Source organism: Myotis nattereri (genome assembly GCF_964212035.1).
Source record: "Myotis nattereri genome assembly, chromosome: 5".
NCBI lineage: Eukaryota > Metazoa > Chordata > Mammalia > Chiroptera > Vespertilionidae > Myotis > Myotis nattereri.
Window position 1 is genome coordinate 5,917,191 of NC_138080.1, and position 25,784 is coordinate 5,942,974.

At 40.7% G+C, this 25,784-nt stretch overlaps 2 protein-coding genes across 2 annotated transcripts in view; both read right to left on the reverse strand.

Moving 5' to 3' along the window:
- MAML1 (mastermind like transcriptional coactivator 1) overlaps positions 1-1,081 on the reverse strand; it is a gene marked incomplete at its 5' end in the record, with an annotated part of 65,085 nt that extends 64,004 nt beyond the window's left edge. Inside the window, one exon of the mRNA XM_081091931.1 lies at positions 767-1,081. Coding sequence (XP_080948057.1) covers positions 767-1,081 — 315 coding nt within the window. The remainder of the gene's footprint in view (positions 1-766) is intronic.
- Positions 1,082-3,676: 2,595 nt separating this feature from the next.
- The window catches only part of CANX (calnexin), a 31,447-nt gene continuing 9,339 nt past the window's right edge, over positions 3,677-25,784 (reverse strand). Inside the window, exons 2-15 of the mRNA XM_081093295.1 lie at positions 20,981-21,157; positions 20,618-20,691; positions 19,408-19,466; positions 18,736-18,877; positions 18,203-18,284; positions 17,192-17,384; positions 15,078-15,267; positions 12,754-12,867; positions 11,488-11,644; positions 9,307-9,522; positions 8,558-8,677; positions 7,571-7,694; positions 7,329-7,408; positions 3,677-5,547 (exon numbers count right to left, since the gene is read on the reverse strand). Of these exons, the coding sequence (XP_080949421.1) occupies positions 5,494-5,547; positions 7,329-7,408; positions 7,571-7,694; positions 8,558-8,677; positions 9,307-9,522; positions 11,488-11,644; positions 12,754-12,867; positions 15,078-15,267; positions 17,192-17,384; positions 18,203-18,284; positions 18,736-18,877; positions 19,408-19,466; positions 20,618-20,691; positions 20,981-21,154 (1,779 nt within the window). The 5' untranslated portion in view covers positions 21,155-21,157 and the 3' untranslated portion in view covers positions 3,677-5,493. The remainder of the gene's footprint in view (positions 5,548-7,328; positions 7,409-7,570; positions 7,695-8,557; positions 8,678-9,306; positions 9,523-11,487; positions 11,645-12,753; positions 12,868-15,077; positions 15,268-17,191; positions 17,385-18,202; positions 18,285-18,735; positions 18,878-19,407; positions 19,467-20,617; positions 20,692-20,980; positions 21,158-25,784) is intronic.

Genomic DNA, 25,784 nt, shown 5'->3' on the forward strand with positions numbered 1-25,784 from the left:
GGTTTGATGTGAGAGATGGATCGGTTGCCTCCCGTAGGCGCCCCGACCTGGGATCGAACCCGAAACCTAGGTTTGTGCCTGACTGGGAATCGAACCGGCGACCTCTGGGCACACCGGAGGACGCCCAGCCAACGGAGCCACCAGCAGGGCAAGCATCTCCCTCTTATGAATCAGCTTCAGGAAAGAAAACCTCTAACCGACAAATCCCCGGAAGAGCTACTGGGAACCCAAAGGGCATAATAACTTATCCACAAACTCTCCATCATCGGAAATTTTAAACAGGCTTATCACTGGAAACTGGAATTGTCCACAACACTGCTGGACTCACAAGTACACAACTTTCAGGGGAGCCTCAACATGGACTATTTTTACTAAGATTTCCCAAGGTTTTGGGGTGTTCCCCTTCAGGACAGTTTGACCAGCTGAAGGCTGCCTGACATTTCCGTATTAAACCGCGAGCCTGCACCGAGCAAGGACCCACAAACACTGCGGGGAGAGTGCAGCCACTGCCGGGGCCGCTCCGGCCGGTGTGTACGGAAACGGCTCAGAATCCCGGGGTCCCGTCGGGGCACCTCTCCGCTGCCGCTCCCCAGCCTCCCAGCCGGAGCCTCACCCCGGTCTTCACCGCCCGGTTTCCCCCAACCACCGCCACTGCGCCCTGCGCGGCAGGTGACAGCGCTCGGTTCCCCGCCCGGCCCCCGGCCCCCGGTCCCGAGGAGGCCGGGGAGCCTCTCCGCGGAAGGGGCCGCTCCCCGCGCCTACTCACCGGAACGGGGCGGCCGTGCTCGGGGCCGTCGGCGGCGTCGAGGCGCGGGGCCGGGGCCGGGGCCGGGGCGGGCGGCGGGGCGGGCGGCTGCCGGTGCTTGCCGGCGCGCTTGGCCTTGGCCTGGATGCAGCGCTGGTGCAGGGCGAAGGTGTGCTGGCGCTCCAGCTCCAGGCGCTCGGGCGACACGGCCTCGTAGCGCGCCTCGCAGGTGCTGTGGTGGCGCCGGCACAGCTCGATGCGTCGGCGGAGGCGCTCCATGACCGCGCTGTGCCGCGGCAGCGCGAACTCCGCCATGGGGCAGGTGGGCAGCACCATGGGCCGAAGGCGGCGCGGGCCGGGGCCGGGGCCGGGCCCGGGGCGGGCGTCTCTGTTGGCTGGAACTGCGGGCTCCGCTCCCCGCCGGCGGGCCGCCGCTTCACGGCCGCGCCATGGCCCCGCGAGCGGCGGGGGCGGCGGCGGGTCTTCCTGCGGCTCCGCTCGGCCCGACGCCGGCCGGCGCTGGCTGCCCACCTCAGGCCGCGGCCTGGCCCCGCCGCCCCGAGCCCATTGTTTTCCGCGCCGCCGGAGCCGCCATCTTAAAATTGTTTTCAGGGCTCTCGGAAGAGGGCGGGACCCCGGCGGGCGACCTCGGCGTCACGGCGAGGAGCAGGGGCGGCGGCCAATCAGAACAGGGCGAGCGGCCGCCCGAGGGGCGAGGGGCGGGGGCCGGCGGCCGGCGGCGCCGCGGGGCTCCCAGGCGGAGTTTAAAGGAACTCCCGTCGGGGGCGGGCCTCGGGCTGGGCACCGGCGAGGGTGACGGACGGAACCGCGCTGAGCGCCGCCTCCGCGGGCAGGCCCTTCCGGGTCCGCGGCGCAGAGCCGGCCGCCGGCCCCCGCGCCTTTCCCCAGCTGCTCAGAGAAACTCCGAAGTGGCCACGCCTTTCCAGTGTCAGCTGTTTTCTTCGACCCCATTGCTTACGTCCAGCCTTTTAATTGGTCGAAATGTCACGAGGGAGCTGGAAAAGGTTTCCTCTCACGCCATTCTGCATCACTGGGACCGTCAATTTCCACTTTTATATCAAAATTTGAGTAAGTTCCAAGTTGTTACTACTTACCCAGAAAAAGCCCAGCTCGCATAAGGAAGGTGTGGGGAGAGTCTCGCAGTGGGGACTAGCACCGCAATGGATGGCATTCCAGTCAAAACCGGATTACATTTAAAAAGATGTCTGTTAGGTAAAATCGAGCCACTCAATACCCAACCAAAGGCGATTATGCTCTAGTGTTAGAACCGGCAGGCAAAGGGACAGGGAGGCGAGGAGAAACCCGGGACCGGCGAGTCGGCAGTGAAACTAGATAGTCTTGTGTTGGGCCAAGAGACGCTAGGATCCTTAATTGCTAACAAGTTAAATAGAAGGTGCCAGGAAGCTGCAGGTTGAGAGGCACCATCAACAGCTCAAAGCAGCTGTTACAGCAACTTTTCACTAGGACCCACAAAAATATTTTATTTTACAATAAGAAAAAATGAATCCTTATTCAAGTAGTATTTGTTTTTATACAAATGCAGTAAAAAGATACAAGTGGCCCTCCAAGGCAAAGGTGCTCATGAATGCCATAATGTGGTCGGTCCTGTTTTTCACCAGTCTTTAAACATAAAAATTTTACACCAGGATTAAATATTTAGTTTCTAATAGGAAAAATAGAAGCACTATGTCTATTTCTCTTCAGTAAGCAGTCCAAAAGCCAAATAGCACGTTTTTAAAAAAATTGACCTAATTTTCAAAAACCTCCCTGAAATAATGTAAACATGAAACATTTAAGAACTCATTCGTTCCCATAAATCTTAAAAGACTATCTATAAATTACTACTCCATTTCTGAGCTGTTATCCCGATGCCACAACAGAAACGACTGGATTCTAATCCAGCAGGAAAGGAGGCAGAATCTCCATGGAGTTGACTGTCACCTCATGGTGACAAAGTACAGTTGGCCTTCAGTTTCAGAGGGTTCCCATCCTCAAATTCAACCAACCACCAAGAAAGAAAAATATCTAGAAAAAAGTTTCATTATTGCTGATGTGTGCTATGTAAATAGGCCTCTGATGGCTGCAGGTTGCATCTGTACTGAACATATACCGACTTTTTCTTGTCATTATTTCCTAAACAACATAGTTTAACAACTATTTAAATAGCATTTACATTGTATTAGGTCTAAGTAATCTAAAGTATAGGGAAGATGTGTGCAGGTTATATGCAAATACTATGTATGCCATTTTACATAAGAGACTTGAGCATCCTCAAACTTTGGTATTCATGGGTAAGTCCTGCAACCAATCCTGTGAACACCAAGGGACGAGACTATATATCCCACTGTTCATAGTAGTTCCTGCATAATAGCAAACAGTGGCCAATTAAAGGACAATTAACCCACTTTGAAACAGCAAAACACGTGAATTAAAGGTTACTATGAAGTTCAGTCAAAAGCAGATGCTTAACACAGGGCTTTAATACCATTGAGTAATGTGACAATTTGAGAAAAGTGGGAAGTATTTTGTGAACAAGAGAAACCGGGGAACACATCTGATGGAGTGGGCATCTTACAGCAATGGGGCGGGTGGCCAGCATGTGAAATCATAATGCAAGTGCCTTTCAAAGAGCTAAGAACTGCAGCTGGTCATTCATTAATGTGTCAGACATTTAATCAGGAGGTTGCAACTTCAAGAGAGTGAAAAGGAGAACCAAGAAATGACTTGTTTTCATCAAACTGCTAAATAACCCTGGAAAGGCAAATGAACACTCTATTGATTTACACTTGTCATTCCACAGCTCAGCCAGAAGAAACTGTGAGGCATGAAATATTAACGGAGAGTGAAGGCAGACTTCTGGAAATGCCATGACCCCACACATTTGCTTCAAAGGAGAAATCTGCAGACATATTTTCAGGTCTTGCCAAGTAACTGTTTATTCGCGCTCAATACATTTGGGAAAGTGTGCTACATAGCTAAGGTCACTGTGACCACAGAACACCAGATGAAAAGAATAAAGCACTGAACAGCAAGAAAAATGCATCCCACCCTCATAAGAATTTAAGTGAACTGGTAAAAAATTGAGATAAACAAAATAAACAGATACAGCCTTCATCTTTTACAAATATACTTCCTCCCCAAAATCTCCCCAATATAAACACTCTGGAGTGTTTATATATTCAGTGCAAGGAACAGTATCATCGGTATATTTGAAACAGCTCTGAAGAAAGAATAAAGCTAAAAGAACATCTAATTTTGAATATACTTCAGTGTGGTGTAATAGTGAGGTTATTACACTGTGATGGGGGAGAGGCTCTGATAGCACCCATCTGCATTCCATATGAAAAAACAAACCTAACATCACTTATTAAAATATTCTACAATCCACATACTAAAAAAAAATAATAATTATTTTTAACAGGACTGCTTTATCATGTAATTTAAGACACAACTCTTACATGAACTGCAAATGATAACTTAAAAGGTTTAGCAGCTACAAAAATTGGATAACTCATGCTCTATGTCACTCCTCCCATCAGTACTTTTTAGCCTGTGTTCAATTACAGTCAATTCTGAATTGGCTCACATTTGGATAGACTTCTAGTCTTTACACAGAGTAAGAGAAATGGATTAAAAAAAATAAAAGATAGCATTCTATCCTGTACTTGACCCTGGAAAGGTGCAGGTCTGCTTAAAAAAGGAAGAAACATACACAATCACAATAAAGCTTAACACTATGCAGAGCTCATCATCATTTTCAGCAACGGACAGCAAGGCGCTGTGAAGAAAAGGCAAGCAGAGGAGAAAGCTAGGACTCCGGGAAACAGGGAGGGAAACAGTGTCCACAGAATGGAAGATGGGATGAAAACACCAGGTTCTCTCTGGAGCGCACATGTCCTGGTAGCAGTCCTTAAAAGAGCCACCTGTTCAAGAAGACTGCAGCCCAGACACGGGTGTGCAGAGGATAAAGGCCCAAATGCCACACTATACTCCCTCCTCCACTAACTTAAACCTGTCTGTGAACTGAGCTGTTCCAAGCACAACAGAACACACACACACTTTATGGTCTAACCAACATCGAGTGAAAAGTCTTTTTTCTTTTTATATGTCCATTTTTAATACAATTAAACAGAACCTTTGTATAAATTTGGGCTTCCATTCAATCCCTCTCCTCAATTTCTTTAGGAGGAAGGGAAGTAAGCAATACAAGATTATAATGACAAATAACTGCACTTTAAACATGATTATCAATTTTAAGGGACAGAGACACTTGAATGCTTTGTAATACCAAACTCAAACAAAATTGGTTCTAAAAACTGCAGTTCATCCCCCTAGAATTTCTAAAAGTTGGTGTTATTTCTGCATGGACACATCAATATATTAAATTAAGCCAAGATTTTAAAGACTGGCAAAATTCTATTACTCTATTAAAAAAACAAAGATGTTTAAAAACAGAACAAAAAAAAATACAAATTAGTTGCTTCATGTTACAATTCACAACCATTGTTAAATGCTTTCTTTCTACAGAAACGGTCCTTTTTGTCACAATTGCATTTACTGCTAGATGTTTAAAATTACACGGGCTAGTGTTTGACTGAAACTTGTTGAAGGTGACATCTGGAGGCTTTCTGAGTCTCAACCTAAGATGTGCCAGGTTCTCTCCTAGGACCACACTTGCAGAGGAAGGGGAGGGAGAGGAAATCACATATCAAGTTCTTAAGATAATTTTACTCTCTTCTTAGCTTTCTGTTTCTTGGTGATTTGTTCAAAATGTCATCCTCCTATTGGTTGAAAAAAACAACAAGAAATTCATTATAATTAGCATATTATGAAAAGTAAAAATTCGCCAAATTTTCAAGATCTACCAACCTGAGGGTAACCCATCTATGGGTAAAATATGAAGAAAAAAATGATTTGAAGAAAATGTACCAAAAACCAACTGTCTTAGAGGTGGTGGGACTGTGTTTTAATACCGTCTTTCTTGTTTTCTTTCCACGAAAATGCACTTTTCTCAATCTAACCCACAAACATCTTCTTTTAAAAAGACCAGACACCATGCTTTCACATGTCATCTTGATTAATCCTAAATAATTTACTGGCCTATGGACACATTAGCCCCACTTTGAGACTGAGAAAACTGGACTTTATGGGGACTGAAGACTACCCAAGCCAGGTCCCATGTGACACTCAAGACAATAGCCTGGTACTCTTCCTATCCTATTGGACTTCTCTTACTGTGTAAGAAAGCTTGGGGAATATAAAAAGTATGTGAGCCTGGATGGTGTGGCTCAGTGGTTGAGCCACATGAACCTAGGCACATGCCCAGGTTGCAGGCTCGATCCTCAGTGTAGGGCATTCAGGAGGCAGCTGATCAATGATTTTCATCATTGATGTTTCTATCTCTCTCTCTCCCTTCCTCTTTAAAATCAATGAAAATATATGTTAAAAAAAAAAAAAAAAAAAAGGATGTGAGACTGAACCTTACCTGAAAGAACTCTACATTTTAGTCAAGAAACTGAAAACATAAACAGCATTGATCTTTATCAAGGGGAGGGCAGAATAGTGGGAGCTGGAAATGGACACTGGGTAGAGTTTTCCAGAAAGAAACATCATGAAATAGAGAAGTGCTTTGGAAAGAGACCTTGGTAGAAAAGGTGTGGCTTATTCTCTTTCCCTCAGACCTCACATCCAACCCAGCTCCAGAAGCCCACATCCTCCTTTCCTATCATTTCACCCTACTCAGGACCACCGTATCTAACCGGATTCGCACAGCAGCCTCCTATCCAGTCTCCTTGATTCTACTTGTCTGTAGAAAACGCTGCAGCGAGTGTGATCAGACCTACTTAGTCCCAAAACCTACAATGGCTGCCCATATCTGTCAAGTCTTCACTCAAACGTCACCTCTCCGAGGCCTACCATCTTTAACACTGCATCCCACCCCGCCGTCAGCACTTCTGATAGCCTTTCCTATTGTACTTTTCTTTTTCATGGCCCATCACTTTCTAACATTCATTCAGGTACTTCCTTATCATGTCTACTGATAATTGTCTGTTTCCTCCCACTAGAAATTAAGCTCCCCAAAGGTAGGTTATCTTTGTCTGTCTTGTTCACTGACGATGCCTGGCATATAATGAGCACTCCAAAACTACTTATTGAATAAATAAATGAATCTGTGAGCAACTGGGACAGAAATTTTACAACACACGGGATTTGTGCAAGAAATATTTTTTAAGGGCACAATTAGGGGAGGTGGATGAAGAGATAGACTAAAATAATAACCTACAGTTGCCATCTCAGAAATCATTTTATTAGTTTTCTCCTACAATTCTGCTTATTCCAAAACCATTTTCAGCACAGAAAAATACTTCTGAGATTCAGATATAATTTGAAGTTATAGCATACTGACCTGTATTTCTAAGAATTTCACTTTTATAAAATTGGCTTTAACAGAATTTTTACAGCCATGACCACTGAAAATTACCTTATGAAAATATTCCCTCTACTTAAATGTACTTTCAACTTAGGTGCTTAAAATACAAAACATATTCCCCCTTCCTGTTACCTCTGCTTTAGATTTCCTATCTTCGCCCTCTTGACTGACAGTGTCGCCATCTTCTTCAGCATCACTTTTTTGCTTCTCTTCTAAAACAGAAGTTAAACAACTCAGCAAACCTTACAACTGTTTTGGGTAATTAGATAATTAGCATTAATTGTCTAAAACAATCTTTACAGTAACTTGTTTATAAGGGTTTGAACATCTTAGAGTCTTGGGTGAAAGCAGATATTTTGGGGTCTACTTCTTACCAAGTTTCTCTTCACCTTCCTCCTCCTCATCTCCCTTGTCCCTTTCTTCTTCCTTCTCTTCTTCTTCCTTCACATCTGGCTGAGGAGCATCAGTCTTCTTGTACTCCACAGGACTGGACTGTTTCTGAAATATTTCCCCACAGTACAACCATTTTGTTCACATTTTATGTAGTACGTTATCATATAATTATTAAATGCCTAAAGAGCAAAGTTCTGTACCAGGCTGTATACTAGGAGAGATATATGGAAATGAGTAAGATATACTTCCTGTCCTGAGAGTCTTTTCTTGGGTGAGAATGTGTGGGGTTTCAAGAGAAAAGGAAGAGTACAAACAAAGGGGTCAGGTAGACCCAGGCAAGTTTAAACAGTCACAGTGACTGAGGCACAGAGGCAGAGGAGTGGTGGGGACAAAGCTGGAAAAGGCACTCTTGAATTACAGAACATCTTGAATGCAAGGTAAAGCATCATCCTCATCTAGCAGAAGTAGAGCCTAAGCAAAATTTTATTTTTGACTGCATGTAACAAAGGTTGAATAAGAAAAACAGGCTGTTTACCCTACATGTATTTGTGTGTAGAGGGAGGTCAAAGGGGTTAGGGATGCTAAGGGAGGAACCTGGTAACGAGAATTATAAAGTTTATGAATAGAAACAGCTCTGCCAAGAGGAAAAGCTAGTTTATGCCCAAATGGCCAGATTTATATCTAAGTTTTTTGTTGTTTTCCTTCCTGCCCTAGAAAGCTGCTGACAAATATTAAGGAAAGTAGTTTAAATACTACTAGAAATGAAGGGGCTACAAATGCTACTCCCATCTGAGTACAATACATGGCCGCCAAGAGTAGTGAATAAGGGTTCAGAAGTCAACACCAAATGTGATCCGGTCACAACTGAGCTGCTAGAAAGAAAGCCTCAGGCAATATATCTTATTTTTTAATATCATAAGAGTTCTTTCTAAACATGTCTCAAAACCAAACCAAACCAATACTCATACCTTGCCAGAACAGCAGAAGAGGATTACAAGGAACACAGGCAGTGCTACAGTCAAAACATAGACCACCCAGAGCCACGGACGCTCTTCGGCTGCCTCCAGCATCTGCCCCACTACACCTGGCTGAAAAACAAGACATGACTGATGTCAAGTTCTAGCTTCTGACACCAAATATAGTGAGCACTGTTCCACTGTTCAATGACTACATGGTACTACTCAGGCTCCACCAAGGTTTAAGCCAAGATGTTCATATAGCAAAAAAAGGAAATAGGAGAAAATCCTCAATTTTCTTGTTCTCCATATCAAGGTGATTTCCCTTTCACAAGGTTTAAAAGCTGGCTTTTAATCATCAGCAAAAGACTTAATTTCAGGAACCAGTGAATGAATAATTTCTTCATCTTAGTGCCTCTGGCTCTCCAATTTATACCTCAGCCATATGACCAATTGTTTGAAAATTCCACATATTGGGTAAATCAAGATTCAACATTTAAGAGTGCATTAAAATATACCCTGAATGGCAATTTTGTTAAATACATTTTAAATAAAGAAATCACCTTACACTTAAAGATTCTAAAGCCACTTGCATGAGACTAAAGCAATCATGTCCAACACCCCAGTATTTTGTCTTCAGTAGGCATACGACCACTTTTTATAACAATATTCCCAAATAAGGGAAGATAAACCATAGATGATAGGTTTTTACAAAAGTAGCAATTGCAGATATAAATGCCAAGGAATAAGCAAGTACAAACCTCGGCAGCCCCGTCGGCAGCTTTCTTCAGACCCCATCCATCACTGGCCCAATCATCAACTACTCTTCGATCGCCACAAATGATAAAGTTGTCAAAAAAAATGTCCGAGGTCATGGACCACAGTTCCAAACCAATAGCACTAAAAGGAGTCATTTTAAAAGGTTCCAGATCTTCAAAGAAATCTGGATTTGGTATTTTCTGGGGTTTCCAGATTCCCTAGAGAAAAATATTTTTAAAAATCATTTCAGACAATGATGATCAACACAAATTTATGATGAACCTAAATAAAACTTAAGATGAATTTCGCATGATAAATGAAGCTAACTGCTGAATTTGTGAAACTTAACTGAGTAACAGGAAGAAGACAATAAATGCTACTGATGTTTTACACTCCGCCTCTAAGATATCTGAACATCAACTATTTTCAATTTCTAATATCCATGACCTTCATCTAGACCAATACCTCGCTGTGCCTGGCACATTCCAAAAGCCTCCATTAGTTTGCTAGTAGGAGTGGGAGCCTATATCGGTACAGATTTCTTCAGTGGTGATTTAAAATGTAAATGATTACCCAGCCGGCATGGCTTAATGGTTGAGCATCGAACTATGAACCAGGAGGTGATGGTTCCATTCCTGGTCAGGTCAGGGCACAAGTCCAGGTTGCAGGCTCAATCCCCAGTAGGAGGTATGCAGGAGGCAGCTAATCAATGATACCCTCTCATCATTGATGTTTCTCTCTCTCCCTTCCTCTCTGAAATCAATAAAAATACATATAAAAAACAAATAAAATAAAATGAAATTTAAATGATCTTCAACCAGCAATTTCACTTCTTAGTAACTACCTAGAGAAATAGTTGCTACGTACACTCAGACATGCACAAGGATGACTACTGCATCAAGGATTAAAAAAAAAAAAAAAAAAAAAGGCAATCCATCCAAATGGCCATCAAAAAAAACAGCCAAAGTGCAGTTCTTTTAAAGGGCAACTTTTAACTAATTTGATTGTTTGACTGCACGATTAAAAAAACATTTAAGCCCTAGCTGGTTTGGCTCAATGGATAGAGCTTTGGTCTGCGGACTGAAGGGTCCCGGGTTCGATTCCGGCCAAGGGCACATGCCTGGGTTGCAGGCTCGATCCCCAGTGGGGGGCGTGCAGGAGGCAGTCAATCAATGATTCTCTCTCATCATTGATGTTTCACTCTCTCTCTCTCCCTTTCCCTTCCTCTCTAAAATCAATAAAATATATTTTAAAAAAACAAAAACAAAAAACATTTAAGCCCTAGCCGGTTTGGCTCAGTGGATATTGTCAGCTCTCACACTGAAGAGTCCCAGGTTCAATTCCAGTCAAGGGCACGGACCTCGGTTGCAGGCTTGATCCCTATCCCTGATCAGGAGGGTGCATGCGGGAGGCAACCAAACGATGTCTCTCAGTCTCTCTTCCTCCCTTCCACTTTTTCTAAAAATCACAGGTTGCCACTCTGTACCCTGTGGCTGCAGCACCCCTGCCACATGATAGCAGGGTACTCAAACTGCAAGTTTTCCATTTGTCTTTTGTTTTTAAACAAAAGTACAAAGCAATTATGAAAGCTTCTTTAGTTTCTAGGTTTATCTTTTCAACATTGAACATATTAAGTTCTCTCTCAATTAATGAAGTTTACTTTGTAATTCAATCGCTTGAAAATAGTGATCAACCCAGCAGCCTCACTACAGACAAAACTTCCATCTGAACACAACCAGATCAATGAAGCACATTAAAAGGCACACACTTCGCCCTGGATGGTGTGGCTCAGTTGGTTGGAGTGAAAGTTTGCCAATTCAATTCCCGGTAGGGGCGAGTACAAGAGGCAACCAATCAATGTTTCTCTCTTCTTCCTGCCATTCCCCCTAAAAGCAGTGAAACATATTCTCAGGTAGGGATTTAAACAAAACAAAATAGCCCTAGCTGGTTTGGCTCAGTGGATAGTGTCGGCCTGCGGACTGAAGGGTTCCGATCAAGGGCACATGTCCAGGTTGCAGGCTTGATTCCGAGTGGAGGGCATGCAGAAGGCAGCCAAGCAATAATTCTCTCTCATCATTGATGTTTCTAGCTCTCTCTCTCCCTTCCTCTCTGAAATCAATAAAAATGTATCTAAAAAATAAATAAATAAAAAACAAAACAGAACACCAGAGAGAGATACACACCTGGTAGTTAGGGTTGTCAATCATGGGGGGCTTCCATTTGCCCTTATAATTGGGGTTATCAATCATAGGTCTTTGCCAGACACCACATCCAGGGGCCGACTCACACTTAGGGTTGGCAATCTGAGGAGCTTCCCATTCTCCATCCATATCTTCATCCCTGTGGAGAAATAAACCAGTTACAAATGGGTTCTGTGATGTAGGACTATGAATTGCCATTCCAGGAGACCCCTGAAATCCTGTAGGAATGCTTTCAGTGTCATCCTATAGAGCACCATGCTGTTTCTGCATTTCTAGTAACTAGTTTCTCATGAGAGGTGCATTAAAAAGAGACACACAGCCGAAACAGGTTTGGCTCAGTGGATAGAGCGTCGGCCTGCGGACTGAGAGGTCCCGGGTTCGATTCCGGTCAGGGGCATGTACCTGGGTTGCGGGCACATCCCCCAGTGGGAGATGTGCAGGAGGCAGCTGATCGATGTTTCTCTCTCGTCGATGTTTCTACCTCTCTATCTCTCTCCCTTCCTCTCTGTAAAAAATCAATAAAATATATTTTTAAAAAAAGAAAAAAAAAGAGACACACAAAATAATTAAATCACCCTGCCCTGTGTTTCTCAGTGGTTAGAGCATCAGCCCCAGCACCCAAGGGCTGTGGGTTCAATTCCTGGTCAAGGGCATGTACCTGAATTGTGTTGTGGAGAATCCAATCGATGTGTCTCTCACATCAATGTTTCTCTTTCTCCATGTCCCTCCCTCCCTTCCACTCTCTGAAAAGCATTGGAAAAAATATCCTCTGTGCTCATTTCAGCAGCACACATGCTAAAATTGGAATGATACAGAGAAGATTAGCATGGCCCCTGCACAAGGATGACACGCAAATTCGTGAAGCGTTCCATTAAAAATAAAAAATCCTCTGGTGAGGATTAACAATAAATAAATAAATAAATAAAATCTGTTGAGCCCTGCACTTAAGTTTGGGCACTCAGCTAGCTTCATGTATAAGCTTTTACTTCAATAAAAAAGCAGGCAATTAGCCCGGTTTGTGTGGCTCAGTGTTTGAGTGTCAACCCATGAATCAAGAGGTCACCGATTCCATACTAGGTCAGAACACATACCTGGGTTTCGGGCTCAATCCCCAGCAGGGGGGATGTAGGAGGCAGCCAATCAATTATTCACTCTCATCATTGATGTTTCTCTCTCTTCCTCTTTAAAATCAATAAAAATTTATTTTCTTAAAAAGCAGGTAATTAAAAAGTTAACTGAAACTTTTACCAATCCTCTGGCTTTTCCGCATCTGGATCAGCTACATATTCAGGCTCATCATCTAACCAGCCATCAGGCTTTGTGGCTTCTTCATCAGGAATTTTAGCAGGGGCATCTTCATCCCTTAAATAAATAAAAAAAAGCCAATTATGACAACAATGGCCAGAGAATCACAATGTGGTCCCCTTTGTGAATCTGAAGCAGGGCAATCTAAAAATATTTAGATCTTACTTAATCTCAAAACTCAAAATTCTTCCTAAAAATTATATGCAAATCATCCTGTATAATAAAAGCCCAGGTGGCGTCATGTGACGTTGTCACAAGATGGCCGCCATAGACGGCCGCCCTCATGTCATCACAAGATGGTCACCTCAAGATGGCTGGCAGGTGAGGACAGTTGGGGGCAACTGGGCTGGCAGGGGAGGGCAGTTGGGGGCCATCAGGCCTACAGAGGGCAGTTAAGGGCGAGTTCAGGCCAGCAGGGGAGGGAGTTGGGGGCAATCAGGCCAGCAGAGGAAGGCAGTTGGGGGTGATCAGGCCAGCAGGGGAGCAGTTAGGCATCAATCAGGCTGGCAGGGGAGCGGTTAGGGGGCAATCAGGCTGGCAGGCAGGGTAGTGGTTAGGAGCCAGCAGTCCCGGATTGTGAGAGAGATGTCCGACCGGCAGTCAGACATCCCCCAAGGGATCCAGATTGGAGAGGGTGCAGGCTGGGCTCAGGGACACCCCTCCCCCACCCCGTGCACGAATTTCACGCACCAGGCCTCTAGTATATCTCATAAGGGCCTAGTCTCCAAAACATATCAAGAACTCTTACAACTCAATAATAAAAAGACAACCCAGCCCTAGTCAATTTGGCTCAGTGGAGAGAGAGTCAGCTAGCAGACTGAAGCATCCCAGGTTCCATTCCTGGTCAGGGCACTGCCAAGGTTTTGGGCTCAATCCCTGGTGAGAGGGTGGGGATTGCAGAAAGCAGCCAATCAATGATTCTCTCTCATCATTGATTGTTTCTCTCTCCCTCTCCCTTCCTCTCTCTGAAACCAATAAAACCATATAAAAAATATTTTTAAAAAAGAAGTACCAACTTTTGTACAGTTGATGAAAAATGGTGCGACTCTAGTTGGTAAGTGAAGACATCATTTTATCCTTGGCCATATGATTATTTTTGAAGTATGCTAGTTTTAAATCGTGTGAGAACCTGAGTTTGTACAACATTCAGCTGACCCTTATAAGCAGAGCATTCACACCCTCTGCTCCAAAATGAAACAGCCAGTTAAGGAATATTACTGAACAGCAAGGCTGAGTCCATATCTAATGTTCACCAAATACACAAGGAAACTTGGCATTTACACTAGTGCAGCAACAAAGTTCAGGAACCTGTACCTTAATTTAAGGGAGGAAAAACATCAACTAAAATTTCACTGCTAAGCTTAAGGAGATAGTTTTACAAATGGGAGGACAGTTTTATTATTTCTCTTTACGTACTTTTTGACATTTCCAAAAGCCAGTTTTCATTTCTCATCACCCTCCAGTTTGTACCCTAAAGGCCATACATACTGAGCTCACTCCTGCTGCTATAATTCTACACACAATGTGCTACTTTAATACCATTTTCCTTCTTTACCACTTAGTTAACTCTCACCCCACCTTCAAATCTTAATTTGATTGGCACTGCTCCAAGAAACCACCCTGATTTATACTTGATGCTCTGGTCACCAAGCAACACCTACTATTAGACCATTCACCAGATGCATGCCAACTTCAAATTATCAAGAGATAATTTGAAAACACCATGCATATATTTCTATGATATGTTTTATTGCTTAACATTTTATCAACAAGAAAATATACAAAGGGTGGAAATGAGGGCATCGGCAAAGAAGCCCCTTATGGGACATAAAAGCTCAACTGGAGCTGTGTGAGAGCTCATGTCCTTGTGGCTTTGTATTCCACTGCCTAACACAAAACATGAACTCTTGAGTTTTATTTAAATAGGAAAAATATTAATCTTCCAATTAAAATTTAAAATCTAAGGACTCAAGCTTTCAATGTGAACTCACAGAAGCATGTGAAAGGCCAGGCCAAGAGAACTGAGGTTATGCCATAAAGCAACCACGTCAGCACAAGCAAACACAATGATTTCAGCATTTTGTGGTTTGTAAAATGGTGACAGGCAATCCAGATGATCTGTATGGCCCCTCTTTCAGCCCCCTTTTGTCTATGTTTTTCCTACCATTTGAATTGCATCATAGACTATTAAAATTATCAGATCTAAACTTTCATTTGTTCAAGCCACATGGAATACACAAAACACTCCATTGCACTCAAAGGCTCACCAGTCATCTGGTTTGACAGCATCAGGATCTGGTATTTTTGGTCTTTCATCCCAATCCTCAGGTTTCCGGTCTTCTGGGTCCTCAATTTCCCGGGAAGGATTTACAGGAGGAGTCATGTCATTTAGTAGATTTCCACTGTTGACAAGAGTTTGGTCCACTAGTATTTCAAAACTATTATCTGGATTCAAGACTAAAAATAAGAAATTAAATGCAATTTTAAAAAGTTAATTAACCACTCATTCTCAAGCTCTCTTTACATACCACAAAAGATCATATTTATAACAGAAAACAGAAACATGAAGACCTCAGGCAACAAAGTCAGAACAAGATCTTGGGGGCCCTGAGCAAGTTAATCCTCTTATAAATCATAAAAGCTAGTTCCTCAGATTTTTAGGAATTAAAACAGATCATAGATAAAATTTTAAACACCAAAGACTTCATTTACAGACATTAAAAACATCAAAAATCAGCCCTAACCGGTCTGACTCAGTGGATAGAGCACCAGCCTGCGGACTCAAGGGTCCCAGGTTCAATTCTGGTCAAGGGCATGTACTTTGGTTGCAGGCACATCCCCAGTAGGGAGTGTGCAGGAGGCAGCTGATCGATGTTTCTCTCTCATCGATGTTTCTAACTCTCTATCCCTCTCCCTTCCTCTCTGTAAAAAATCAATAAAATATATATATTTTTAAAAACATCAAAAATCAGAGACAAAAACAAAACAAAACCTAACAACAAAAAACCCAAAGGTACATAAACTAATGCAACTGGTCTGACACAAATGGTTACACACCAGTCAATAGGCAAACGAGTTTACTTATTATAACCACCCCTAGTAAAGGTCCATTTCCTCGTTTTTTGAGTTGGTATTACCATCATCTATGTTAACAAAATTTCAAATTAGAAAAACCTTTTATTTATTAAATCATATGTCTATTCATGGTTGTATTTTTGGGGTCCAATGGGAAATAAAAAACCACAATTTTAAATCCATAAAATTTTAAATCCAAGTGTGATTACGCTAAAGCCTGTATCTCACACCTACAAGTCTAACTGGCAACTGACTGGCTCACAGCACATCCAGAATACTATGGAAGACAATGGTGTACTAGGTCGCCTTTCTCAAGGATAATTAAATTAGCACTGTTATCAATGATATGTAGTCTCCTGGAAAGATTCGTGCACTTTTGTGAAGAGACCAAGTACAATAGAGGATATTTATCTTTCAATAAAAAATTACATCTCTACTTATTATACACATACATGTATTTATTCACAAATGGTTAATACATATCACAATGTTGTTATTTCAGATAATTCTAAAAATCTTCTTTATGTTTATTTCTATCTTCTGAATTTCTATACCAAATATGTATTACTATTGTTATGAAGAAAAAAGGTTATTGTATTCTTTAAGAAAAGAGGCATGTGTATATGTAATTTCAAACTAGGGGAAAAGCTTCATTAAAATAAAAATTCTATTCTAATGTCCAAATGATTAAATTCAATTGTTCAGGTGTTGGGAGTACCCAAGCAAACGTCAACTAAAAGATAATTTGAAAACACCATGCACATATTTCTATTATATGTTTTATTGCTTAACAATTTATCAACAAGAAAATATACAAAGGGTGGAAATGAGGGCATCAGCAAAGAAGCTCCTTCTGAAACATAAAAGCTTATTTTCAAAATGCCTTAAACCCTAACTCTCAATTCAAATTATGGAAGAGAAGCTTAATTTTTTTTCTTCCTTTTTTGTCTTGTTTGCTTTTAATATTTTTTTAAATTGATTTCAGAGAGGAAGGGAGAGGGAGAGATAGAAACATCAATGATGAATAATTGATCGACTGCCTCCTGTACACCGTTTACTGTGGATCGAGCCTGCAACTCGGGGATGACCTCCTGGTTCAAAGGTTGATGCTCAACTACTGAGCCATGCCGGCTTGGCGAGAAGCTCCTTTTTGTGCTGAGACACTAAGTTCATTTCACTACCAAGATATTAAGTCAGTAGAGACTCTTATTTGCAGGCTTAGGTCTTCTCTAGATGTACTATCTTTACATTAAATGAATAATAAATCTGTAATGCCATAAACCCCCAAACTATAGGTTTTTCTTACTTAATGTATAAAGATGTGTTTTCTTATCAGTAAAATAGGTCTTCAGATCTGCATCTGGTCTCTTAGCGTGCTTTTCTTCATATTCACCCGTTTTGGGGTTTTTGTGGCGGAAGATGAAGTGCAATTTATAGTCCTCTCCACATTTATCTGGACCAAACATGATTGTATAAGGAGTCTTGTCATGGAACTGATCCTTCAGAAACAAAAATGGATTTTAAGTAAATCAAAGTATTCAAAGCAACTTTTCAAAAATATGCTATTTCTTTTTATAAAATCCCAAATAAATTAGTTTCACATTAAAAGAAAAGCTGATTCTGTGACAGCATGGATAGACCTAGAAGCCAAGTGACATTAAGTCAGATAAAGACGATATCATAATGTCACTTACAGGTGGAACCTAAAGAACAAAAATGAACAATACAGAAACCGAATCATTGATACAGAAACAAACGAATGGTTGCCAGATGGGAGGGGGTTTGAGGAGCTGGGTGAAAAAGGTAAAGGGATTAAGTAAAATTGGTAGTTACAAAAACAGCCATAGGCATGTAAAGTACAGCATAGGGAATATAGGCAATAATACTGTAATAACTACATATGGTGTCAGGTGGGTACTAGACTTATTGGGGGGTGTGAAGAATTCACCTCGTAAATCATAAATGTCTAACCACTATGCTGTACACCTGAAACTAATAAAATAATAATGAAACTGTATTAGAAAAATTTTAAAAAAAGAAAAAAAGAAAAGCCGATTGGTTTACGAGGTTCATATAGATACCAGTGAAAAGGGATAACAGAAATTATTAGGAAATTTTACATGAGAACATTATGGAAGTGCTTAAAAAACAAAGCAATGTACATATCTAGATAGTTACTGCTTCTTTCATAAAACAAAGAAATACATTTGTTAAAAAAAATTACACAGAACAGAAATCAGGAATAAGAACAGTTTTCACATTTCAAATCCTGTAAGATAATTATGGGTGGCTATATAAAGAAATAGGAAGTACTTACCAAGTTTAGTTCCGGGGTTTTGGAAAGCAGCTTCACATAGGCACCACCACATTCTATTCCATTTTGGAAATTAACCTCATACCTAATTTCAGAGAGAAAAGCAGAAAATCATATGGCATTTTGAAATATCAAATTTCTTCATTACCCTTTTCCCCATCTTGGTCTCATGTTTAATCATAGGTCTTATGTTTGTCTTTCGGAAAGTTTCCATCTTCTATTGCTTTGAATGGCTTCCCAATCCTCCAAAATTAATAAGTAAAATAAAATAAAAGCTTAATGCAGATTCCCCGTAAATACTTTTTGCAAATTCCAGAAGTTCATTTGCTATTAGGAGAAAGAATAGCCAGTTTCTTTCTAAATAATTTATTGGGCAGGAAAATAACATTACAAGATGCCTAAATGCACTAAAAAATCCCTATTATAACATATAATAATTCTCATAATTTTTTAATGTAGAGTAATAGTTTTATAAAATTATGTCTTCTGATATCACCCATCCTAGAAAGCTTCTATCAAAGAAGTGTGTCACTTACTGAACAATGAGAGGCTTGGTATCAAACAGGAAGGGCTTGTTCAGTTTAGCAGAGATAGCATGATGCTTGGCCCGAGACATCAATACAAGTCCTTTGTCCCCTGGAAGTTTTGTTTCCTTCATTTCATCTACCTCCCATTTTCCTACAAAACACACAGAAAAGTTCCACTCCTTAACTGTACCTTTGAAGGTCCTTTAAATGGTAGAAAACAAAACTCAAAGTTGTGCAAGTCTATCATACAGACATATTCCATTTACCTATGAAAGCTGGCCTATTAATATTACACACACATATTAGGGTATGTTTTTTTAAAACCTATAGCATATGCTTAAAAAAGACCTGCCATTTCCAACACACAACACCATAGATGCTAAATTCCCTTCCCATTTTATGGTGTAAAACAAACAGGTCTAACCCTTTAACTATAACGGAACACACAAATACAGCACAATTTGTAAGGAAAAAAAATCTTCAAATGTGAACATACTCCTTTTAAACTAGTTTTTTTAAATTTAAATTCCTTATTGTTTAAAGTATTACATATGTCTCCTTTTTCCCTCATTGACCCCTCCCCAGCTGTTCCCACCCCCCAGCTTAAACTATTCTTAAGAGAATCACGGAAATGCTTCAAACTTCAATCTGCTATTATATTCAAGTCAAATGAACTCTCACCATCATATTTGGCAATTTCATCATCAGTGTCATCTTTCTTGGCTTTGGATAAAATCCACCTGTAATTAAGACAAACCCCCAAATTAAGGTCCAAATAGCAAAAGCAGGATCTAGCCAGCTCTTTCTAGCCTACTTAACCACTCTACTTTGAAGTTGGTGGTCTAGTTTCATTTTTTTTGCAAGTATCTGTCCAATTTTCCCAACACCATATATTGAAGATACCGTCTTGACTCCACTGTATGCTCTTGCCTCCTTTGTCAAATATTACTTGAACATAATGGCTTAGATTGATTTCTGGGGTCTCTGTTCTATTCCATCGATCTATATGCCTATTTTTGTGCCAATACCGGGCTGTTTTGATTATGATGGCTTTATAGTATAACTTGATATCTCACCACTCTACTTTTAAATGTCACATAAGTAGTGATAATATATTGTGCTCAATTCACAAACCTGTAAGAAAAAGTATCAAACCCGTCACATAATTCCACTTTTTTTTAAGACTCAAGAGAAAAAAATTTTCCTCAAAGAACAAAATACAGGGTGGAACCCAGCTGACATGGTTCAGTGGTTGAGTATTGACCTATGAACCAGGAGGTCACAATTCGATTCCCGGTTAGGGCACATGCCCAGGTTGCGGGCTCGATCCCCAGCGAGGGGCGTGCAGGAGGCAGCTGATCAATGATTTTCTCTCATCATTGATCTTTCTCTCTTCTTCTCTGAAATCAATAAAAATATATTGTAAACTATACAGTATATGTATATGGTGGAGGAGGAGAGAGAAATGGGAGCGATTACCGCATGTTTTAAAAGACTATTTTCCTAAATGGGTGTGAACCCCAGAGATATAAAATAATTATCACAATTTCACTATATAAGATGCTATTCTAAAAGGAATCCACTAGCCCTGACCTGTGTGACTCAGCTGGTTGGAGCATCGTCCCATACACCGAAAGGTGGTGTGTGTTTCCCAGTCAGGGCACATAACTGGGTTGCAGATGTGGTCCTGGGTCGGGGGGAATATGGGAGGCAACCGATTTTTTCTCTCTCTCACTTTGCTGTCTCTCTGTTGCTCTTTTTCTAAAGTCAATAAAAAGCATATCCTCGGTTGAGGAAAATAACATAAATAAATAAATAAATAAGTAAGTAAGGAATTCAGTATTCCCCCACTTACATGTTACCTGATCTCCCCCCCCTAGGAAACACTTACCCAGACAGAGTTCCTCTGTCAAAGGAATCAGCAAAATACACTTCCCCTGTTGGAACTGGAGCTTTGTAAGTAACCTACAAATATAAAATAAGTGTCAAATATAAAAATAAATTAAGAATTTGAAATTTTCAACAACATTCCTTTCTTAGGATTTATTCTCTTGATTTGCTTTTATTTAACCACAAAACTCTCCTATCTTAGCTAGCCCTTGAATTCAATCTATATTATTTGATATCGCAAAGGATGCCAGAGAGATCAGCAAGTACTTTAATAGATTAGCTTTTCCTTTGAAAAATATCCAATCAACCTTCACCCTTTGATTATCTCAAGAGGTAAAACAAAGATTCAAAGACCACTTCAAACCTTTGGAGATGGAGGAGTGCTGGTCTCTGGTTTCGATTTTGAGTCTTCTACCTCTTCAATGACATCATCCAGGTCATCCTCAATATCAATCACGTCATCATCATGGCCCTCATGAGCCTGAATGACAGCAGTTCCAAGGACGAGCAACACACACAGCAACCACTTCTCTTCCATGATCTACATACAACAAGAGTAAAGTAAGTATACGTTATCACCTCTATTTAAAAATTTTGTCAAGACCAATAACCCCTCCTCTCACTTAAAGGCTTTCAAATCAGAACTAAAAGGAACTTTATAGTGAATATCTCATTTTACAAATAAAGGAAATAAGCCCAAAGAGTCAGGGGTTTTCCTAACTAGTTCAAAAGATTCAATTTCAAGAATATTTCAAAATAAAACTCAAAAATAAACAATTGTCCTAAAAAACAACAAAAAAACCCACAAAAAAAAAATCAATTGTCATATCATGTTGGCTCCATGGAGCTAGAATATTAAAATACAATTTCAAATTAACCTCTTGCATTTGTAAAAAGCTTGACAAATGACAAAAGCCCCTTTTGTATATTAATTTACCAGTACTGATTAAAACATTACAAGGAAATGGTAACAGAGGAACCAACTAGCCTCACATTAAATACTTAATATAGATACTGCTGCTATTGTTCAAAGATCAAGGGTAGATATAGTTTTAAATTAGTGTTTGAAGACTAAAGAAAACAAATTAAACCAAATTCCAGCTACTTTTATCTATTATTTTCTAAACACTTAAGTGCCTTGTGTATTGTATTATAGTGTCAGTGGGTCCTCTTTCCAAGGACTACAGATCCAAGGACATACAAACTGAGCCACATGGATGCACAAAATGATTTGGAAGTATGTAGTTGAGTTTCAATTCTGCAAGATAAAGAGTTCTATAAAAAGATAAAGGTAATAGGTGCACAATGTGACTGTACCTAATGTCACTGAATTGTACACTTAATGATTAAGATGACAAATCTTATAAATGTGTTCATCACAATAAAAAAGAAAGAAAACTGCCCTGGCTAGGTAGCTCAGTTGGTTAGAGCATCATCCTGATAAGCCAAGGTTGTGGGTTTGACCCTTGGTCAGGGCACATTCAAGAATCAACCAATAAATGCATGAACATATCTCTGTCTCCAATCAATCAATCTTTAAAAAAAGAAAGAAAACTGAGCTTAATTCTTTTGGTCTCCTGTTTACAATGAAGACCTTTATTTTTCAGGTAAAATCCAAAACAAACAAAAACAAAAAAAGAACTGAAATAAAGGGCTCCTTCATAAACTTCAATAGCCCCAATTCACAACCATGATTGTCATTTAACCAATTGTCTAGAAAAAAAAATGTAAATCAAATTATCCTAGTGCTGAATTTAATAACATATTCCTATAAACTAACCCTTTGAAGTGAGTAAACTGGGCTAGACTTTCATGTATCATTTGGTGGCATTTCTTTTATTTAACGGATCTTGGGACTGTGTTCACAAAATGAAAAAGGTAAAGTTCACTGGATTCCTAAACACTTAGCATTTAGGCAGTACAGAAAATACAAATGCTCAATAAAGTCATCCATAATCTTTCCTAGGACTGGTAACAGTTTTTAGAAGAAACTTTCAATGTCAACATTCTGCTATGGTTTCTTATATATTTAAAAAAATACTAATAATCTCTTACTCACTGGAAAGACCTGTAATCTCTGCTGTCAAAATAGTATACATGGCATAGCAATATGGCTTTGTTTATTTACAACTACAAGGGTTCTCTAAAACCACACAGATGGATTCAACACCTTTATCTAAATTAACTCTATACAACACCCAGGTTCACTCTCCTAGAAACAATGCTATAAATGGTGGTGAGAGCCCTGGCCGGTGGGTCAGTAGGTTGAGCATTGACCCATACATCAAAAGGTTGCAGGTTCAACCCCTGGTCAGAGTGCATATGGGAGGTAAACTGACTGATGTTGCTTTCTTACATCCATGTCTGTCTGTCTCTGTCTGTCTGTCTCTCTCTCTCTCTCAAAAAAAAACAAACAATAAAACATGCTCGTGTTGAGGCTTAAAAAAAGGTAGTAATTTTCAAAAAACAGTGGTTGGGCCTGACTGGCATGGTTCCAGTGGTTGAGCATCAACCTATGAACCAGGAGGTCATGGTTTGATTCCTGGTCACGGCACATGTCCAGGTTGCAGGCTCAATCCCCATTGAGGAACAGATCATGCAAGAGGCAGTGATCAATTATTCTCTCTCATCATTGATGTTTCTCTCTCTCGCTCTCTGAAATAAATAAAAATATATTTTTAAAAAATACAGTGGTTGGATTCCCAGGGATAAACTACAAAACAAAATTAGCCCAGCCCTGGCCGGTTTACTCAGTGGTTAGTGTCGGCCCCCAGATGGAACGGTCTCGGGTTTGATTCCCAGTCAAGGACATTTGTCTTTCTCCTGTCGATGTGTCTTTCTCAGATAATTTTTCTCTCTCTCCCTCCTTCCTTTCTTTCTCTCTCTCTCTCTCTCTTTAATATATTTTATTGATTTTTTTTACAGAGAGGAAGGGAGAGGGATAGAGAGTTAGAAACATAGATGAGAGAGAAACATCGATCAGCTGCCTCCTGCACACCCCCTATTGGGGATGTGCCTGCAACCAAGGTACATGCCCTTGACTGGAATCAAACTTGGGACCCTTGAGTCCGCAGGCCGACGCTCTATCCACTGAGCCAAACCAGTCAAAACTCCACTCTCTCTCTCTTAAAAAAAAATCAATGGAAAAAATATCCTCGTGTGAGGATTAAAAAACAAAAAAAACTAAATCAGCTAAAACAATAGTTACAACTTTTAAAAAGTAAAAAAAAAAAAAAAAAATGTGGTAAGAACAGTAGTAACTGAATAAAACAAAAACTAATGGATTAATTAGGACTATGTAATGAAGCTGGAACACTGTTGCTTTAAGAAAAAGCTAGTCAGGGAGATGAACTAGTAGGCTACTTACCTTTAATAAAGGAAGGACTGATTTTTCTCACAATAATTTTTAATTTGTTGCTATATTGTTACTATGGAATGAATTATATTTCCCTAAAATTAATATATTGAAGCCCTAACTCCCAAAGTGACTATATTTGGAGGCAGGACCTTCAAGAAAGTAATTAAAAAAGATCATAAAGGTGGGAGCCTAATCCAGGAGGACTGGTGTCCACATAAGAGGAGTGCTTATGAACAAAGACAAGTCCATGTGAGGACACAGTGAGACGGTAGCTCTCTGCTAATCAAGGACAAAGTCCTCACCAAAAAATGACCCTGCTGACACCTTGGTCAGAAATCAAATCATGACCTCTTGATTCATGGGTTGATGTTCAACCACTGAGCAACACCAGCTGAGCTACATATGCAGTTTTAACAGCTGGAATTTGCCAATACTCCCAAGAAAATAGTGCAGTCAATAGGTCTAATTCCAAGAGCTACTATTAAGCCATCTTAAATGTTCCAAGTCTTATTAGAAACCTATCCACACTTACAATTGAAGACTATATTTTAACACGAACTAGCCTGGTTGGTGTGGCTCAGTGGTTGAGCGTTGACCTATGAACCAGGAGGTCATGGTTAGGACACATGCACGGGTTATGGGGTTGATCCCCAGTAGGGGCATGCAGGAGGCACCTGTTTGATGATGTTCTTTTCTGATCTGTTTCTATCTCTATCCCTCTCCCTTCCTCTCTCTCTAAAAATCAATAAAAAACATATAAAAGAACATATTAAAAAATAAATAACTCATTGGGTTTAAAAATAAAAAATCCTATATGCTAAGTGTCCGGCCGTCCATTCAACCAAAGTGTAATATGCTAATGATATGCTAAGGTTGCCCAACCGCTCACTATGACATGCACTGACCACCAGGGGGCAGATGCTCCGACCAGTAGCTTAGCTTGCTGCTGGGGTCCAGCTGATTGGGACTGAGCAAGACAGGCTGGACTTCCCCTGGAGCCTCCCACATTCCTCCCCAGCCCGATCATACACCAGTGGGGTCTCTTGGCCTGGCCTGTGCTCTCTCACAATCTGGGACCCTTCAGCGATGTCAGAGAGCTGGTTTCAGCTCGCCCCGGAAGGCCAGGGCGAGGGAACCCACTGGTGCATGAATTTGTACATCAGGCTTCTAGTAAATATATAAAAAACAGGCTAAAGATGTAAACAAAGACCTCATCAAAGAAAATATTCATATGGCAAATGAGCATGGAAAAAAGATGCCCAATAACACTTGCCATTACATAATTGCAAATTAAAACATTATACCACCATACACCTGTTAGAATGGCTAAAAACAAAAAACAAACAAAAACCTGGCAAGGATGTGAAACAAGATAAACTCCTATTTCATTGCTGAATAGGTAAGCATAGTGAAACTATTCTGTATGCTACATATAATTATGGATGCATGACACTATGCATTTGTCAAAACCCATTAAAACTTTACAGCACAAAGAAAGTATCTTAACGTATGAAAAATTTTACAAATCATCTAGGACAGCCGTGGGCAAACTACGGCCCGCGGGCCAGATCCGGCCCGTTTGAAATGAATAAAACTAAAAAAAAAAGACCGTACCCTTTTATGTAATGATGTTTACTTTGAATTTATATTAGTTCACACAAACACTCCATCCATGCTTTTGTTCCAGCCCTCCGGTCCAGTTTAAGAACCCATTGTGGCCCTTGAGTCAAAAAGTTTACCCACCCCTGGGCTAGGAGGTCAAGTGACCCAAGGATAGCATGCAGGATGTAATACAATCTAATGTATTATA